This window comes from Sceloporus occidentalis, unplaced genomic scaffold, assembly GCF_023333645.1.
Source record: "Sceloporus occidentalis isolate IW3139 unplaced genomic scaffold, rSceOcc1.0.p SCAF_2, whole genome shotgun sequence".
NCBI lineage: Eukaryota > Metazoa > Chordata > Lepidosauria > Squamata > Phrynosomatidae > Sceloporus > Sceloporus occidentalis.
In genome coordinates this window covers 100,818,572-100,838,106 of record NW_028316982.1, presented here as the reverse complement: position 1 = coordinate 100,838,106, position 19,535 = coordinate 100,818,572, and the positions used below count along the sequence as shown (strand labels likewise).

General features: G+C 42.0%; 1 protein-coding gene across 1 annotated transcript in view; it reads right to left on the bottom strand.

Moving 5' to 3' along the window:
- UNC5B (unc-5 netrin receptor B) overlaps positions 1-19,535 on the bottom strand; it is a 204,305-nt gene that overhangs the window by 27,458 nt on the left and 157,312 nt on the right. Inside the window, exons 3-7 of the mRNA XM_089510438.1 lie at positions 19,186-19,329; positions 15,474-15,577; positions 9,235-9,415; positions 7,023-7,190; positions 3,232-3,396 (exon numbers count right to left, since the gene is read on the bottom strand). Of these exons, the coding sequence (XP_089366564.1) occupies positions 3,232-3,396; positions 7,023-7,190; positions 9,235-9,415; positions 15,474-15,577; positions 19,186-19,329 (762 nt within the window). The remainder of the gene's footprint in view (positions 1-3,231; positions 3,397-7,022; positions 7,191-9,234; positions 9,416-15,473; positions 15,578-19,185; positions 19,330-19,535) is intronic.

Here is a 19,535-nt window from a genome sequence, read left to right as displayed (position 1 = left end):
GAGGCTATCTAAGACCCATAGGAGGCAAGGCAGCCAAAGGTGTTGGCTTGGGTGTTCTTGCAGAACCCTTTCTCTGAGCCCCCACCCCACTTTGTGTTTTTTCCCTCTTTTACTTAACCCATCTCAAAGTTTTTGCAGTGGTGAGCAATTCTATCTCCCTCAATATTTTTGGCCTAACATTCTGATCAGCCCTAGTTAACAAACTGATTATGGGAGGCGTAGCCCAAATTACATGGTAGGCCAGTTATCTACATCTGGCTTACAGCTATGCAGGGTTCATGGATTTTAATGGATTCTTATCCTCACACAAATATGTATAGATTGGTACTTAGCTAGGCACCTGGATCAAACAATGTGAATCTCAATCAGAGGCAACCTTCATCTGAATCACATGGAACAAGAAATTAAATCTTCCCAACCCACCATGCCTTTGGAACATCAATCCTAGATAACGGATAACAACCCACTTGGGAGGGAAGAACAAGTATTTGGGCCATACATTGCTAATTCTATGATCTGCAACAACTATTCAAGCCCTTTCTGAAGATGAACAAATGGATAGATTAATACAGAGATTGCTGGAAAGCCCCACTTCTCTCCCAGGCCTTTGAAAGTTACATGGTTGAAGTACTGATTAGAGTGTTTAGGGGGAGATGGCTCAAGACCAGCAGCTCTTTCCTCTCAGTGCATTGCTGCTTGTTTTCTTCTCAGCACCTTTTGACTGCTAAGTGTTAATCGCCAACAGCAGGCAGGCAGGCTGGCACGGCACACAGCTTGATTCTGCCTGCAAACTGCACCCAACCTCAGCTGTCATGATGCTTTAATTTTCCCCAGCAATGAGCTTCTCCAGAGCCAGCAGCTACAAAAGGGCAAAATGCTTTTTGTAAAGAGAAAAATGTTTTTGAAACCATGTTTCTGTACAGGATTCTTCTTGCTCCTCCTCCTTTCTCTGCCATCTGCCAGCATGGGTCAATCTATTGATTTCATTGAAGATGACACGCAAGCAGTCATACAGCAAGGGCACAAGGTAAGAGTGCAGCACGTTGTAGGGGCTGACATTCTGGGAGGACAGGATTCAGGCCCAGGGAAAAATAACCAAAGTAAGGCATCTCAATTGAAATCCACATGGCAACAGCAGGTGGCAGCACTGACACATTTTAAAAGATAGGATTAGAAAACTGAATCTTCCCTCTTAAATAAGGATATTTTTGTAGCAATGTTTGATTATTTCGGGAAAGAGGGCAAGGAATATACCAAGTCACCTGGTTTCTCAACTGTACCTGAACCTTGGAGTAGAAATAGTCAGGTAAAGTTCATTCACTTTATGCTTTCTTTGATGCCACTCAACTACAGCCTCTCATTGGCTTAATTACTGTTATATCATGAAATGTTTATTGCTAAAGAAAGAACAATGAAAAATTGCCACACAGTATGTGTCTCTGACCTAAGAAATGTCCTAAAGGACCAAAAGTGCATGCTGGAGGTTGGCTAAAAGAATCAGACAAATCTTGCAGTCTTCAGGAGCATGAGCTAGAGGAAAATTAAAACTAAAGGTTGAGTGTTTAGATTTCACGTTGATTGGGAGTAGCCAAGCAGTGGGTTTTAGGCATCCAGTGATTTATTCCTCATCCTTCAACCTGTGATGGGGACCCCATAAACTAGAATGTTCACTTATTTTGTCCTCACATGCAAGAATGAAAACATTCAAAAGTTTTCTTCTGACAGGAGGAGTACAAAAGTGTTGGGTGTATCTTTCTGTCTGACCTTTTGTGAAGGGGTTTTTTCTCCTGGGGGGGGGGGCACTTCTGTGCAAAATAAGTTTTTCCCCACAAAATAAACTTTTTGCACATATTTAAAATTTACTATTTTATTTTTCTGCTGTTGCTGCTGCCGACAGAAAAAAGTTTTGACTTTTTTGCTCTTGCATAGGGACAACAAATCTGGTGGCTGACAATTTTTTTGATTTTTTTCTTCAACATGCCAAAAATGACTTTTAAAGGAAGAATCAATAATGATGGAGTATAAGATTCCTCTTTATTCCCAATGGACAAGATACTATTTTACACTTCCTTTAGTCTGTAATGTCTATTTCTTCCTTCCACATATCAAAAAAAGAATGCAGAATCTCTTCCTGCAGTCACCCTCTTTAATCTGTACGAATATAAATGCCCTTACCACCATGCCTTCTGAATGACAGCATGGAATACATGAAGAACAGTTTTTCTACTTGCTTTCAGAAGATTCACATTCAACATCAGGAACCAAACCCAATCAATAAATGTGGTCTTTCATCTACTTGACCTTTCTTGTACATTTCCCAACAGTTCTCTCAATTTGTTTTTGTATTATAAAAACTAAAATTATCTAAGTGTATCATTCTTAACACCTCTTATAGCAGGGTAAGAATCATAGGGTTTTCCCAATGCTCCTGGTCGTAACTCCAATTAGCCCAGCCAGCATAGCCAGTTGCACTCCAAACAACTTCTGAATGGCTGCATATTCGCCACCCCTGCACTAAACCGAAGACTCAAACATACTGAATAACCGGAATATCCATTGACTTCTGCGTTAGTCATAAATATCAGTCTTTCAAACCAACTTTCAAGAACAACTTGAACTCTTGCAGTCTTGCTATACCTATTCATGGACCAATCCTAAGCATGTCTGCTCAGTAAGACTCCCACTTATTCACCAGGATGATAGTGTAAGTCAAACCCAGAGGTCATGTGCTGCTTTACACATTAAATAAGTCTTCCCCAATCTGGCACCCTACAAATTTATTGAACTGCAATTCACATCACCATGGTCCACCAGACATGCTGGCTAGGGATGGTGGAAGTTGCAGTCAATCTTATCTGGAGGGCTCCAGGGAAGGGTGTCAAACTCAGATTTGCTGTTGAATATACACTCAACAGGGAACTGTAATCACTCACAAGCAGATATTTTTAAATCACAGTCATGGTTAAAGACATCAAAGTATGAATTGTGAAGAGGCCATAGAACTCATCTTGAGTGACAGTAGACTATCATAAGTATTTATTTATTTAGTACCATATTTAAGTACCATAAATAACTACCATAAATAAATACTGATCCTCTGCTATGTTCATCTGCAGAATGTCTCATAGGTAAATATGGGGGAAACACATTGATCCAACATTGCCTAGGGTTGACTTCAGACTTGCCTTCTCTTTCCCTCTTGCCTGCATTAGCTACAGCAAATGGACTTACTTTGCATACAGAGTCCATCGGTGCAGTTCTTGGAGTCAAGCAACACTCCACTGCAGTCTTTGCCTCCATTTTTGGGAGATGGGGCCATACACTCTCTGCTCCTCCAGTGTGTGCATTCTGTGCTACAGGCAGACCATTTGCTCCATTCTGTCCAAGCACCATCTACTGCACTCCAGAAAAAAAGACAGCCAAGCACAAAGAGAAAAAGACATCAGAGACCCACAGGGACAAGGTGGAGGGGTGGGGAAACAACAGGAAAACAATTTCTTGCAGGACCGACTATCTATCTATTGAAGCATCTGCAACACTGTCCAAATAACTCCTGATCTGAACACAATGGCACTTTCTGACAGGTGAGACCCAATGGAAAGTTTATAAAAGTTCAAAATAACTGCAAATGAATTTTCATGTGTGGTGGTCATACAGGCATTACTTTCACCACATACATACATTCTGGAAAACCATGGTTGAATGTTACTTCCCACCATCTAAGCAGAGAGCAACATGTTTCTGTGTGCAGGCGTCTTGTCTGATTATCTATTCACAGGTTACATGTTATTTGCTGCACAGTGGTTCTGCGCAAGAATTTGCCTTGCCTGATGTTGCCCTTATGTGGCAGACTATACCAGCATGGTAAAGCCTTCAGGCACAAACAGCATTGTGAGCTTCATTTGAGCATGCAGAACTCTTCACATGCTTTTTCTCAGCAATCCTTACAACCACCTTGTAGTACAATACAATCATCCCCCCCCTGCTTAATAAGAGAGTGAAGTGAGAGACTGTGGTTTGCCCTAGGCTAAGTACAGAGTTAACAGGGTGCTTTAAGATCTGAAATGGGAACTTCAGTCTAAAAGTGCTGCACCATTTGTTCTTAATGCAATTATTCATAAAATGTAAGTTCAAAAACAACATGAAATGTAATATATTTGATTAGTAAATTGTATTGTAGATCCTGGATCATCTGGGAGTCAAACTTCCCATCATGAAGTACATTTTCTTTTTTGTTTACATCAAAAAAGAGCAACCAGACACAAAATGTGCTGAATTCTATATGAATTTTTCTTTTACTTTACATTTTTTTAAATTGTACTTCTTCATAGTACTGTTGATCCTAGTTCTCCACTCATCCTCTGGGCTAGATCCATTATGAAGCTGTTCTTTTCCCCTGCACTTTGCAACAACACATCTTGATACTAAGCAGATGTTGTGATGTTAGCCATTCTTTCTCTAAATTGCAAGTCTTTTTTGGACGGTGACTCAACAGAACACACACTAAATTCTGTGTCAACTGAGATGTTGGATGTCTTCCCTCACTGCCTAATATCTTACGATGGTTCTAATTAAGTAATAAGCTATTCTGAATAAATGACATTTGGAAATGGGCAGCTTGTTTTCTAAAGCAGGAATGGTAACTTTTTGTTATTTTTTTCTCTTGCTGCTTCAAATACACTGAACTTTCTGCACAAGGTACAGTGTTTAAACTTAACTGGCTAAATGTTCAAGTCTATGAAATAGCTTAGCCAATGTGACTGTTGAATAATGTATTCTTCATCTTATTCCAGATAAACATTGCTGAATTAAGTCAGAACTGAGATGCGAATGTCAGCCAGACAAGCCTATCGGTATTGGCAGATCTGCTAAAAGGATCTCTGAGCTATCTTTGCTTCTTTGGGTCAAAACAATGAGTATCAGCAACCAACCTTCCAGTGTAATAGCTGGCTTTACTGGCAATGCACACTGTCATGTGAGAAAAAGGACAACAGAAGGGAGGGGAGTAGACATTAAGTCACATGAATTACAGCTTTTAAGGTCTCCAAAACATAAAGGCAAAGAAATGTGAATAGTCATCCATAAAAAGGTGGTGACTGTCCACTGGTGCACAGCCTGCTTGTTCTGGGGAGCAAAGGGACAGGTTGACTTTGCTCCTGGACACAAGTGGCACAAAAGAACCTTTGTTTTATTCAGGTAAGCCTCCTCTTCTACGAACTCCCTTAAGCCCCAGGAACTGTCTCAAATGACCAGTTCTTTGTCCCATAAACACTGGAAATATCATACAATACAGTCTTTTTGGTACCAGCCCCAAAACTCTGAATCATAGGATCACAGAATTATAGAGTTGGAAGAGACCACAAGGGCTATCCAGGCCAACACCCTGCCATGCAGGAATACACAATCAAAGCACCCCCAACAGAGGGGTATCTAGCCTCTTTTTAAAAACCTCCAAAGAAGGAGGCCCCACCACTCTTTGAGGCAGCATATATCGAACAGCTCTTACCATCAGGAAGGTCTTCCTAATGTTTAGGTGGAATTTCTTTTCATGTAGTCTGCATCTACTGCTCTGTGTGTTAGTCTCTAGAGCAGCAGAAAACAAGCTTGCTCCATTCTCAATTTGACATCCCTTCAAATATTTAAACATGGCTATTATGTCACCCTTTAACTTTCTTTTCTCTGGAGAGCCTTAATCATGGAGCTCTTTTTTATGTTTAGGCAGATGATGGAAATGCATCTATTCAACAAGCTTTTTATATCTAGGCTTTAGCCTTTTTAAAGTGTTTTTCCCTTGATACTACAGCTCTACAAACTTATGTCAATGACAGATAGTGTATAATTTGATATGTTTTAAATTATTTTATCTGGTTATTGTTACATTGTTTGTGGGTGTATGTTTCTTTTGTTAATTGTTTTGAGTATACTTATGCATATAAAAACAGGAAATAAACTATATTCTATTTCCATCACCATTATCATTATCTAGAAAATGCCTCTCTTTCCTTATAAAGCTTTTACTCCAGTTCTGAACAATCCAGACATAATAGAATCCCTTGATGGCAAACCAAACCACTGCAAAAGCCCAGGGCAAGAAAACAGAATGCTTCTCTATATTAATGCTCAGTTAATCAAAGTTATTCTAGTTTCCTTCAAGTAGGAAGACAGCTTTATCAGGAAATAGTACCTAGGATAACTGTTTTTTATATGCAAGTGTAAGTGCCAGTTTGTGTGACTAAAATGGTACCACTCACATACCAGGGAAAAAAATCAGTTGGGTTGTGGAAACCCAGGCTTTGGAGAAATATACTGTATATACTCATGTATAAGTCAAGAAATTTAGGTTGAAAATTTAATCCCAAAACCTGAGTCAACTTATCTACTGGTCAATGTAAGTACTGTATTTTAATGGCAGGTGTCTGATCTTCCCTGGAAGCAGTGACCCCCTTCTACTCTCTCATACATCCAGTCTTTAGTATTTGCACAAATAGTTATGCTTGCTGGAATCCTCTAAGTTTTTTAGCATTGTTTTCCTTTACTTTGTCCCTAAATTTTACCCTCGACTTATCCATGGGTCATAGCAAAATCCATAATTTTGTTCTCAAAACATGCCCTCAATTTATATATGAGATCAACTTATAATTGAGTATATATGGTAGCTAACATAAAAACATCCTAAGAAAGGCCCTGGGCATCTGAGGGACACTCCAAGGAGGATTGGGCATGGACAACTTCAGTGGGCATGAGGGGAAAAGACAGAAGCTGGAGAAGAGATTGATGGAATTGTACACTCTCACAAAATGCATGGCTTGCTGGCTTGAAAAGTGAACAGGACCACTTTGCACTTTAACACTGACAGGATCTACATCTCTTATCAATCTTATTCCTCATTGTCCATTATGTGCTTCTTTGGCCAGGTCCACCAGAGGAATATCACTCAACCATTCAAAGTGAAAATGATCCTGCATGGAAGAAGCAAGTACAGTACTCGTCATGTACAGAATCTGGATCCAGGGTCCACTTACCTGGGCACATAGTGGTACAGGCAAGCTTCTGGAAGGACTGTCCATCACAAACAGAGCCACCATTAAGAGGAACTGGATTGGTGCAGGTCCGGGTGCGCTTCTGCCATCCACGGCCACAGCGATTGCTGCACAGAGACCATTCTGACCAGGTTGACCAGCCCCCATTCACTATGAGCAGGGAAGGAAATGCAAACAAATATTTTGACATAATAGAATTATAAATGGAAAGAAAACAAGAGGTGAGTGACTGTAAAACAGCAATACCGACCTAATCCTTAGAACTACTTTTTCCTTTGGCCAGTCCTTGAATTGCAATGGCAATAGGCAAATGTGCCTAGGGAACAACTGTCTGTTCCTGGCACTAATTCCAGGGGCCACACACCAAGAAATAAAAAATTTCAAAGCAAATTTAGAAGTGGTCAGAAATCTATTTCTGTGTTTGAAAAGCAAGTAGTTTTAAATGTTAAAATTGTCTGGTGGGCCCTGAAAACTATTTACAAGGTAGACAGCTATTCCTGAAGACTTCCAGAAGCAGCAATTAACCCTATTGTTGTTGGGAGCAGAAAAATGGAGTCTGGGGGGGGGGGGAGAATAACATTGGGATCTATGTGCCACCAAGGCTACACTTTGCTCCTCTGCCCCTTTATGATAGTTTTTTACATGCTACAAATCTTAAAGTGTCTACATCATACTGTCTCACTACAGCCTCTATAGCATGTTGCTCATTACAATGGTGTCCCAATCATGCTAGCATTGCACATTCGTGGTGGAAGCTGGCGCTGGATTCCACATGATATGGGCAACCCACAAAGTGAACTGTGGTGGAAGTAAAGCTAAATCTATCTGGGAGCTATGTCTTTCAGTCTATTTATTTGTATTTTGGTAAGGGCCATAAAGAAGCCAGTGTGGCATGGTTATTTGAGTTTTGGATTAGGACTCTGGACACCAGAGTTCGAATCCCAGCTTGGTTATGTAAACCCTCTGGGTGACCTTGGGCAAGTCACACCCCTTTGGTCCCAGGGGAATGGCAACACCCCTTGGAAGAAACATGCCAAGAAAACCCCATGATACATTCACTGTAGGGGCACCATATGTCGGAAATGACTTGAAGGCAGACAATAACAACAACGACATTAAGGGCCACAAGAGCACATGCTTTGGATGCAGTATACCCCAGGTTCAGACCCCTGGATGGAGTTTTGTAAAATTGCTGTCATTCACCCTATGTAATACTGAGCTAGATGAAGCCATCATTGGATAGTATAAGGCAACTTCCAATGTCCTATGTCAGGAAAATGTGATAACATATGTGATAACATAGCAAGATAAGGAAGGCATGTCAGTTGGAAAAACAGGAACATCCAATGCAGACAGCTCTCAACCGGACTAGTCCTGGAGAAAACAGCAGTATCAGTGCCATCCCCAGTCTACTACAGCTCAGTACAGATGGGATTGTGAAACTCCTTTTTTATTTGATCCTCCCAAAACACGTGAAAATATAGCATGTAATTATCCTCCTGGGAGAATCCCAGTGCTTATGTTCTTCACTATCAATAAAGTGTAGTAATGTACTCTGTTAAAATAGAATACTAAGACAAATAGGAAAATGTGCAACCCCCAGATTACTGAGTGGAAGAATTAAACTGTTAAGAATGCTTTGGAATTAGTTATTGGTTTTTGTTGGAAGATTTTTTGCATTCTCTTTCTACCTCCTTAGATAGATAGGGATTTCCTGCATGCAAATCCCTCCCTCTCTCTGTCTCATTCAAGCTAACCATGTGACTTAGGTCATTCTCCCTTTGGGACTAACAGACATTCTCTCAAAGATTCCTCCTGAGCTGTTTATTTCCATCTTCCTGTTCTCTCAACTTTCTTTGGAAAGATATCCAGATAAATATTTCTCTTACCTGAACTATTCACTAGCTAGATTAGTATATAGCTTCTATGTAGAGATTAAACTACAAACTATGTGTTTGTTGTTTTTTGAAGTCAGTCTCAGTTCTAAGGAAAACATCGTTAGACAAGAGCACATTTCTGTTACTCTGAAAATTTAAAGCTAGATGCTAACAGGCTTGGCTTTAACATTTTTGATATTCAATATTTTTGCTTCCTTAGCAAAGGCTGAAGCCTTAGGAAACTTAAATTACCCCACAGTTTTGAACATCTCTCTTCCCACAGTATATGCTACTTTGGTCAAACAAGAAGTCCATACCATATACAATCACAGTGGCCGTGGTACTCCTCCGTTTGGCCACAATATTCTTGGCCACACAGGTATAGTTGGCAGTGTCAGAAAGTCGTGCCTGCTTGATGATGAGGTTATGGTCAATGGTTATCAGGAAGTTAGTGTCTTGTGAAGAGTCAATCACATCCTCATTCCTTAGCCATTCCACCTTAAGGGGTAAACGGAAAAAGATAAATAGGAAGAGGAGGGATGGTGTGGTGGGACAGGGAGAAGACAAGGAAAGGTGAAGGAGACAAACAATTGACACTTCTCATCAGAATTTTTTTTAATGTATTTTTACATGTACTTCTTGTGTAAACATGCAGTGATACATAAAGGTGAACAGCACATGGTCCTCAAGATAATGAAATATATTTTCTGTGCACAAAACAATCACATGCAAATTTCTCAGGGAATAAGTCCTGATCTGCAAAGATTCTTGTCAGTCCAGGAATCATTTCATCAGGCTATCTTGACATTCAAAAACTTGTATTTCAACCATTTTTGAAGAATATTCTTTCCTTTCCATTCCAGTCTGTCCCATTATTCTATTCTAGTCTTTACCAATGCCAGTATACAATATATATAGGACTAGACCTAGATTAGGTGGGGTGAAGCAGCTGCCTCAAGTTGCAAATTTTGGGAACCGTAAAAGGACAGCAAATGCTTAGCTATTTACTTCAAAATTATTGTATTTTTTTACTGCCAGGGATACAGGGGTACCTATAAAATTATTTGATATACTGAAATAAATGGCTGGCTGGGGTGTTCTGGTACTTTACTTGGGGAAGGGGGCATTATTTGGTGTTCTTCCTCAGGGGAAAAAATGCTTTGGGACAAGACTGAGAACATCCTCCCTCATCTTGTGCTGGTATGTACAAGGTCCTAAATAGAATAAATAAATGAACAAGTATATAGTGGCTTAATAAATGAAGTTACATAGGAGTTGTATCATTCAACATATTTATATATATATTTTCTTTTTAAAAAGTATCTGTTAATCTAGAAAACCTCAGTGCTTCACGACACCTGCGTTTGGCTCACTGTTCAAGAAAGGACAGTCTTCCTTACACAGAAATGTTCTATTTTTAATTTTGTTCCCATCTGCCATACCAGCTGGGTCTGGAATGGCCTAATTCTACCACCTCACCATTTGTAAGCAAGGGAGGAGGCCAGGCATATAATGGATTAATTTGTTTGTCACATTTGTACCTTGCTCTTCCCTCCACCAAGCAGCTGAAACCAGCAGTTTTAACCTGATAATAGCACTCTAAAACAAGGGAGGGTGAGAGTGTGATGTTGCAAAGGACGTATGGGAGAGTGAGCAATATGGCACCCTCCCACATGCCAATGTCTGAGGTGGGCACCTCTTTGTATCTAAGGGTCAGGCCTGCCAGTGATAGAATCTGCCTTTTGAGAATTGTAGCCAGCATTTTTTTTCACACTTTGTAATCTTCAAGAAAGGTATGTGAGCTAGAGTTTCCCAGCTCCTAGCCAACAACCAGCCATTACACCACCCTACCTGTTTACACAGAAATTCCTGGTGTGTAAAGAGGTGGGGGGAAGAAATGATGGACTTTCACCCTGACACATCAGGAAAAATCTACGAGGGTTGATATTCCCAAGGTCTAATTGCTCCTCTCGCCCTCCCTCACTAGACATCCATTCATTCTTATGTTTTCTTTGCTAAATTCTGTCAGGGGTTAATGGCTGATCAGCCCATGTGGGAGGAAGAGAAGGCTGGGTTGAACAGGTGTGGAGGTTAAGTATGTTATTAGATGTCAGAATAACAGATCCGCTGCCTAAAATAAACACTTATGCTGAATAATGAAAGCAGACGGCCTCAGAGTGAAGCTATCCATCATGGTCCCAATCCAACATCAAGGGGCCGATTCATTTACCTTTCTGTCTTCATTTGCTGCCTATAAACAGGAAGTCTGTTAAGGTGCCAACACTCACAGCTGGAACCTTTACAGCAGTAGTAGAGAACAATGGGGCAGATGAGTGTGCCTTACAAGTTGCTGCATGTGTAAGTGAGGAGTGGGTGGCTGGACAGATATTTTGAGAGCAATGGTAGTTGCCTGTGATTTATGAATCATCCACGGTGGGAAAAATTGCATCCTTGCCTATAATTATTCACCTTCATGAGGTGCCTTCTGGAAAGGCACAGATGTGACCAGCTGTGAGAGGAAGGCAGCAAGTTTTTTGTTACCAACGGACAGAAAATAGAAGTGGGGAGGGGGAGAGTAGACAGATTATCTCAGCAGCCACACTGCAGATCTACATGGCAGATTTTTAAAAGAAAGGAAAAGGCAGGAGATAAAGACATTTCTGGATGGCTTTAAAGCATTTATTCTGGCATTTGTCTTAGGGAACGAGAAATAATACATTCAGCGAGAGGGCAACAATCACAGCTGGAGAGGAAGCAGCAGTCTAGCCTAGGAATGTAATTCTTCACCAATTTTCCTCGTGAAGCAAGCAACAAGTAATTTTAGCAATTTTCTTCCCACTGGAAGAAAGTCTGTGAAGACTGGACTGTTTTTTGAAAGATAATTCCTAATTTGGGACTGAGGGACTAAACAGACCAGCATTATACACTGCCATGGGGGCGGCATGGGGGCATGGTGTACACATGCTGGCTGCCCCCATGCCAGCGTCACATTGAGTGCCCAACTGCATGGCAGGAGCTTCACGGCACTCCATTGGCGCAGCGTTTAAAAGCGCTGCACCAAAGGAGCGCCGAAGAGCCATGGTGGTGGCGGTAAGGGGCCCTTTCCATGGTGCAAAAAGGAGTCACTTTCTCTGACTTCTCTTTGTGCCATGGAAAGGCCAGATCAGGGCGGAGGCATGTGGTTGCCACAGCCCTGATCCGGTGTTTCCAGAGGCAGCATGGAGCTGCTACTTAGGGGCCATCTGTTGAGCCCCGAGTCTGCACAAAACTGACACGTGGTTGTTTTGAGCAGAAAAACATCATTTTGTGCCCAACAAACAGCCTTTTCTGAGGAGAAAATACCATTTATGCATGGGAATATGTAGAAATGACCACATGCAAATGTTGCACAGAATACGTCCCAAATGGTAAAGATTCTTGTCAATCCAGGATTGTTCCCACCAGGGTTTCTCTACACCCAAGAAATACATTTTTCAACAATTCTTCCAAATATCTACAAATATTCTTACATCTCTGGTACAACCAGTAAGTCTCAGAGTGCTCTGCCAGTACAAGTCCAGACATTATTAGATTCAGAACACTCTTAGGATGGGTCCAAATTAGAGTTGCCACACACAAAAAAGACAGTGCTTCTCTACTTTTAATAGCTTGTTGCATGCAAATTCAGTAGGTACAACTTCCATGACAAGTTTTTGATGCTTCTGAAAGTCCCATATGAACATTAAAGGTACAGGAGCCATGTCTTCCTTTCCATGTGGCCACCCTGAAATTAATACACGCTTTTGAATTTGGGTTGTAGTTGTTTTTAGACTTAGGGCCTTTTCACATATAACACTATGATTGCACTTTAACAGCCATAGTCCCTTTTATGGAGTCCTGACGTTTGCAGTTTTGGCAGGGTTATTCAGAATTCTTTGACAGGGAGCTGTAGTACCTCCCCATACTACATATCCCAGGATTCCCTAAGATGGAACCGCGCCAGCTAAAGCAGAATCTTAGTGCCAGAGTTGTTTAATGTGAAAGAGCCCCTGATCTGGAGCCTCAAATTCTTTGCCACCATTTCTCCCATGCAGACTGTGCATCTGCTGGGCCCTTGTATCCTTTCTTTTCATTGCTCATGTCTGATTGGTCATTGACAGCTTTTTGCAGTGCATCTGCTCTGTGGTTGTTGAAGAATGGGATTTGGTTACAGATGCTGATTTAAAAAAGGGCGGTTCTGCCTTACAGAAGCAGATGCTCTTGGGATAGTTCCCGGTTCTATACCCTGCTCTAGCATGAATGTGTTGCTTGAAAAAGCAGGAAGTTCAGGAGAGTCCTCTGTACCTTTTTGCAGGGACTCTCTTTGCCTTATGGGTATTAGCAGTTTTTCACAGTGCCTTGGAAGGAACACTAACCCACAAACGCTTATTGGCAGTTTTGGCTGTATGCCTAGTCCACAGCCAGAGTTACCAGCCTGGAGAGGAAATAATACTGCTCTGGCACAAATCTTATGATAATTCGCTGCCTCCTACAATCCTTGCAGAAGACAGTATTCTGCACTTCTGTGCTGTAGTTCCCCTTTGGAGGTGATGAGGAATACAAGACCAGAGCAAGCTGCCCTCATCCAATCTTCTTCCCCACAGCAGGAAAATATCTTTACATATACTGGAAAAAAGGTGCTTTTTGGATTGTGACTTTCAGAATTTCCCACCCAGCAAGGCCAGTGGCCATAATAGCTGGGAAATTTTGGAAGCTGTAGGCCCAAAAAAGCAACTTTCCAAGCCTGGTGGAAAGTTTGAAAACTGAAGGGCAAATGTGATGGGGATGTGAACTGCCTGCCCTTTGTGTAGCACAGTAAAGCTGATAGAAAGAAGAAATTTAGGAAAAACTGGGCCAGCTGTGGTATTTAAGGCAAACAACTTGAACAAACCCTAACGGGATGATAAAAGGACACTAGAGGGAAATGATTCTACTTTGCAGCAAAAAAGACTGAGTGGTTCATGGAGGGCTTTAAGCATATAAACTGGACACACATAACAGACAATGCAACCTTATGCCTGTTGACAGATTAGGGAGATTATCACACTGGCAAAAAAAGACAAGAGCATACAGGTATGCTCCTGACAATATTGTGAAATAATGCAAAGATTATCACATAATGTTGCGTGACTTTGTGATTATCCTGCGAATAAAGAGGAATTCTATCATCACTTTTTATTCACAGGGATTTTCCATGAATAAAAAGCGGTGCTAGAATTCCTCTTTATTCATCGGATAATTCTGGGATAATCGTGACATCACACAATATCGTGTGATAATCTTCGTGTTATTGCACGATATTGACAAGAGCATACCTCTATTGACAGGAGCATACCGTCTTTTCTGCTGGTGTGATAATCTCCCAGGTTCCAGTAAACCACTTAGCAGACACATGCTTCTGAGTAAACTCACCAAGGATTGTCCTGCTTGCCTTCACCACTAAGGAGGTATACACCAGTCCTCAGCAAAGTTACTTTTTAAGACTACAACTCTCAGAATCCTCCAGCCAGTACAGCCAGTGACTCTTTATCTCCCCTGTTGGTGAAAGAGGCACTACAATCGGCCTTCCACATCTGCAGATTTGACTGTTGTGGATTTGATTATTCATGGATTTGCTTAATAGGTTCTCTCTAAGTGACTCTATTGTCAATTTCTGCCAAAGGCCATGCAGGAGGAAACAGAGATTCTTAGAGAGAACATTTCTGTAGGTATTTGTAGGTCCACCAATGCAATTTTATGATCAACCTCTGGCAGAACTTGACCACAGAATTGCCCTGGAGGACCTAGAGATCAGGGACGTAGCCAAGGGGGGGGGGAGGTTCTTGGGGTCCGGACCCCCCCTTCCATTAGAAAAATGAATGGTGTGTGCTGGTGCACCGCCGCACCCAAGCCCCATTATAATGGTGGCACTTAGTCTGGACCCCCCCTTCCCAAAATCCTGGCTATGTCCCTGTAGAGATTCCTAGAGAAGTGTTCTTTCAGGTAAAAAAAATTCACTTTCATAGGAGTCTTGTGCCCCAACCCCAATGGATGTGGAAGGCCCGCTGTATATAAATGAAATCAAGAAACAAATAAATGGATACTGGCTGAGGGATTTTGTTTGCTCTAATAAATCCCCTCCCCCCCAAGCTCTGCTGCAATGAACCTAATTGAAGGGGAGCAGTTGCAAAATACAGGTGTAGGGACACGGAGGAATACAAGTATCTCAGCTAATGAATGAGCCAAAGGCTATACATAACTTGGTATGTGGGGAAAATGGCATATATGTGATTTAATAGTAATTGTAGACTGTATTTCAGATGAAGGAACTGGCAAAACTATCTCTGAGTATTCCTTGCCTAAGAAAACCCAATGAAATTAAATGGGTCACCGTAAGTAGACTGGCAACTTGAAGCTAGGTGCACGCGTGCACACACACACACCAATAATTATCTCAGAAAGAGGTAGATATCACCTTGTGACAATAATCATACTTTCAGTTTCCCAGGTTCATCCCCAGGTGGCATCACAGTTGCCCCCTGTGGCCTGGTTCACTCACCTCCGCAACTGGTACTCCCTCAGGGGGGCGGCACTGCAGTAATACTTCATGATCCAGTGGCACCTCTTTCCCAAGGGGCTCCTGGTCAAAGTTTTTCCTCAGGTCTAAGACAGGGAAACAAGCAAAGCCCCAACCCCACAAGCATTAAACACAAAGTTGCTTACAATGCCTAACTCTTTCCCTCACAATGGAGGGATAGCAATATGTCTGGAGTTTGGGGTAGCTGAAAAACATTGAGCAACGAGCTCAGGGTGTACAAGTAATTTTCTCATATAGTGCACCTGACAACTTTCCCCAACAGGGCCAATTTATTCACAGGATTTGCCAACAATATCCATTACTGATAACTACAACATATGGGGAGGGGATGAAGGGAGTTACAGTCCAACATGTCTGGACTGGGATGAGTGGAGGAAGACAAACATATACAAACATATACAGAACATTGTAAAGGGCCAGACCTACAATACTGGAAGCACATTATCTTTGTTCTCTGCTTAAATCAACAAACTTTACACTACAACTGGATGCATGCCACATTTCTGTGGGGGTACAGACAAAAGTTCATTGTAAAGTTTTGTTTGGAAGTAAGTGCCTTCTGGAATCTGAATGGCCACAGTAGTGGATGAATCAGATTGCCAGTGACTAGGGATTGATTTTTTTGTCCATCTCCACAACTGACAAAATGGGAAGAAACGAAACACAATTAAAAAGCAGATTTATACTGGTAAAGGAATGCAGTTTTCTGGCTACATAATTCAATTCTGTAGATTTTTATGTTATATTTTGCCCACACAGGCTGGGTATAAAATTCTCTTAGCAATGTTGATGCTTCATTTTCAGTGTAACTATTGCATTTGAGTTTGGTCTGGCAGCAGGAAAGACACCCCCCTCCCCTCTCTTGGGACCACTTCGTATTATTATTATTATTATTATTATTATTATTATTATTATTATTATCTTACCCACCTTTCCCCAAGAAAGCTACATGGGCCTATTGCCTCAAAAACCTTCAATTTCTTATTGAAACGATGAAGTATGGATTTGTGGGGAAATGTTCTGATTAAAACTCTTGTTAAGATGGTTCACAAGTTTTCAGCTCTCCTTTAGAAAAGACACACAGATGGGCAGGCCAAGAGTAAGAAAGAGCTTAATATAGCCCTCATATTTAATTCTGAAGAACATTCCCTTCAGAACACATTTGCAAGGAATTTGGTGGAACTTACGTCCAAGTGGTTATAGGCTTGTAATTAAACGAAGTCTCTAGTCCATATGGACAGACAGACTGCATTTGTTGAACCCATCACAAACTGTAAGTGATGGTCTATCGGTGCACAGGCTCTCTGAGTGCTGCAAAATTTGTCTCCATGGCTTCTAGGGATTACCTTTGTCTACTTCCAAGCAACATATCTCCATTGCCTAGTAGCTTTCATCAATTTATAAGAATCTTTGCCAAAACACTCAGAATCTTGTACACCAACATTAGAGAAGCATCTGATAACATTTGGTAACATAAGATTGAAAAATGATATCTATGCTAGGTACCTAATGGGAACACTTAAGTGCTGCATTGATGAAATCATTACCTGAATCAATAAGTAACCAGTAGGTGGCACTATCACCCATGAAATTAAAAAAATCCTGTTCCAACAAAAATAAACGTTGTCCAAAGTAATTACTTCAGAAAATGATTATGGTGATGACAATGACTGTAATTCAATTTCTTGTTTTAGGTGAAGGGATCTACAATGATCAAGTCTATCACAGTATGGTCTGCTGAGGAGTCACTGAGAAATATACCCAAATAACAATTGATTATTAACACTACAAGAGTACAGTGCTTATGGTATTTAATTACATGCATTTGTCTGCTTTGCAAACACATTGGATTTTGGAGGAGGGTGCCAGGGAGGGGACTTTGCAGAACTGCATCTGAGGGTCACAGTGGTGTAGTGGTTAGAGTACTGGCTTGGGTCTTGGTGAGTCACAGAGGCTACCCACTCTATGCCTCCAGTATTTGACAGTGAAGGTCTGTTGTCTTGAGGCCAAAGGGCCCATATAGCTTTGTGTAAAGTTTTGCGAATATACACTAATCTCAAGGGTGAAAGGATGCAAAAGAAGCTTTCTTGTTCCAGGAAGCTCGTGTTGGAAAAGAAGGAAAATAAATGAAGAAAGCGAGCAGCAGCACTAGTGAGCTTCAGGTAGGGGAGGCAGACTTGCACCCAGCACCATCTGAGAGCTATTAGACAACAGCACTGCACAAGGTGGTACTAGATACTTCCTTATGCAATGCCCAATCATTAATTGTGGTGTGGTAAGACACTGAAAGGATTTCAGCCATCCACTGATTGCCTGACTTCACTGTATTTGTCTGCCAGTGTAATCTTGTACATATAGGCGGGTTACAGGCCACCCTCATGCGGCCGTTTGCCCGCCGCCGCCATTCTCTGCAGAGGGAAGCCCCAGCGGCCAGACCGCAAGGCTTCCTGGCGCAGCGAAAAAGGAGCGCCAAAATGGTGCTCCTTTTCAAAACGTGGAAGTGGCGCCGTGAGGGGCGAAGCGCGCCCTCGCGGCGTCACTTCCGCTGCAACACGTCTGGACGCTATGCGTCCAAGACGTCAAAATGGCGGTGCCCATGTGGATGGGCGCTGCCATTTACGACACGCTCTGCGCGTGTTGGGGCCGGGGCCGGTTAGGAAGGGGTGACTCTTCCTAACCCTACCACGCCCCTTCCTAACCCTAGCACGCACGGAGCGCATCATAAGTGGCGGTTTGTAACCCGCCATATATTCAGAAAATAAAATCACATTTGAATTAAATGAGCTGCATTCCCAGGTTAAGTGTGTATAGTTTTACAGAACAGGTAGGCAAAATGCAACCTACAGGGTGAATGTGGCCCCAGGTCTGTTTTTTGTAAACAGACCTCCAGACAACAGACCTTCACTGCCAGACACTGGAGACATAGAGCGGGTGGCCTCTGTGAAGGGCAACACTGGCCACAAAAAGCAGCTGGAGCTGATCTCAACAGGAATTTTGACCCAGGTGTCTCTCTGGAGTGGTGACACTCCTAAGGGAAATAGAGGCAACATATACTTCCACTATTCCATTGTCTGAGGTAAGTGCCTCACTCTGTCTAACATGGTGCCTATATGGGCCAGAATATTCTGGAAGCTGCCCTGATGTTCTCCCGTTACCTGGTACTCCAGAGCAACTGCAGGCAGCTGTATGTACCTGAATCCCACTGTGTTACCTGCCGCTGGTCATACCCTATGAGATCAAAAGTGAGGCACTCAGAATCATTCACATTTCTGGGCACGCTTTTCTGACCCCAGAGGCCATGACTTGCAGTGTCAGGTGACACAGCAGGATGTGTTGCAGACACTCTGAAAGTCTCTGGAAGAACTGGAGAAAAAGCAAAAGTTTTCTAAAACTGATGTAAGGAGGTAAACAGCAGGCTCAGTAAACTGGCTGGACATTGTTTGGACATTGCGTGTCAACTTGCTGTGAGGATGGGGGAAGGAAATGGTATTTGGCCTGTGTGGACACAGCCTTAGAAGTGAGAGGACTGTGCGCCTGATCAAACATTAAACGATCCAAGTATATCTATTCTAGATATATTTCCGTCTGTGTCCATCAGTACACATGATCACACTAAGCTTCAGTGAAATAAGAATGGCCCAGCTGAAGGAAAAAACATACAAGCAAGACTTACATGCTATCCGGACATAAGCCCGTCGGCTTTTGGTTGTCCCAGCTGAGCTCCAGGCCACGCACTGACACCAGTAGTCTTCTAAGCCGAAGAGTTCTTCTACCTGCTGCCGAGAAACCTCAATCTGGACTTCTCTTACAAGGAGCCCTGGAAGCAGAGAAAACAGAAGAAGGAGTGATTAAGTGGACAAACAAGGAGAAGAAGAAACTGAGAGAGTATGCATATCTGAACTGGTGCCTGGACAGGGTAGGAGGAAATACATGTAAATGGTATAATGGAAGTAGAAGGAAAACCTGTGACCTCCACACTCTGAAAACAAGAGAGAATGAGAGTGTAGGGAATACTTTCTTTTA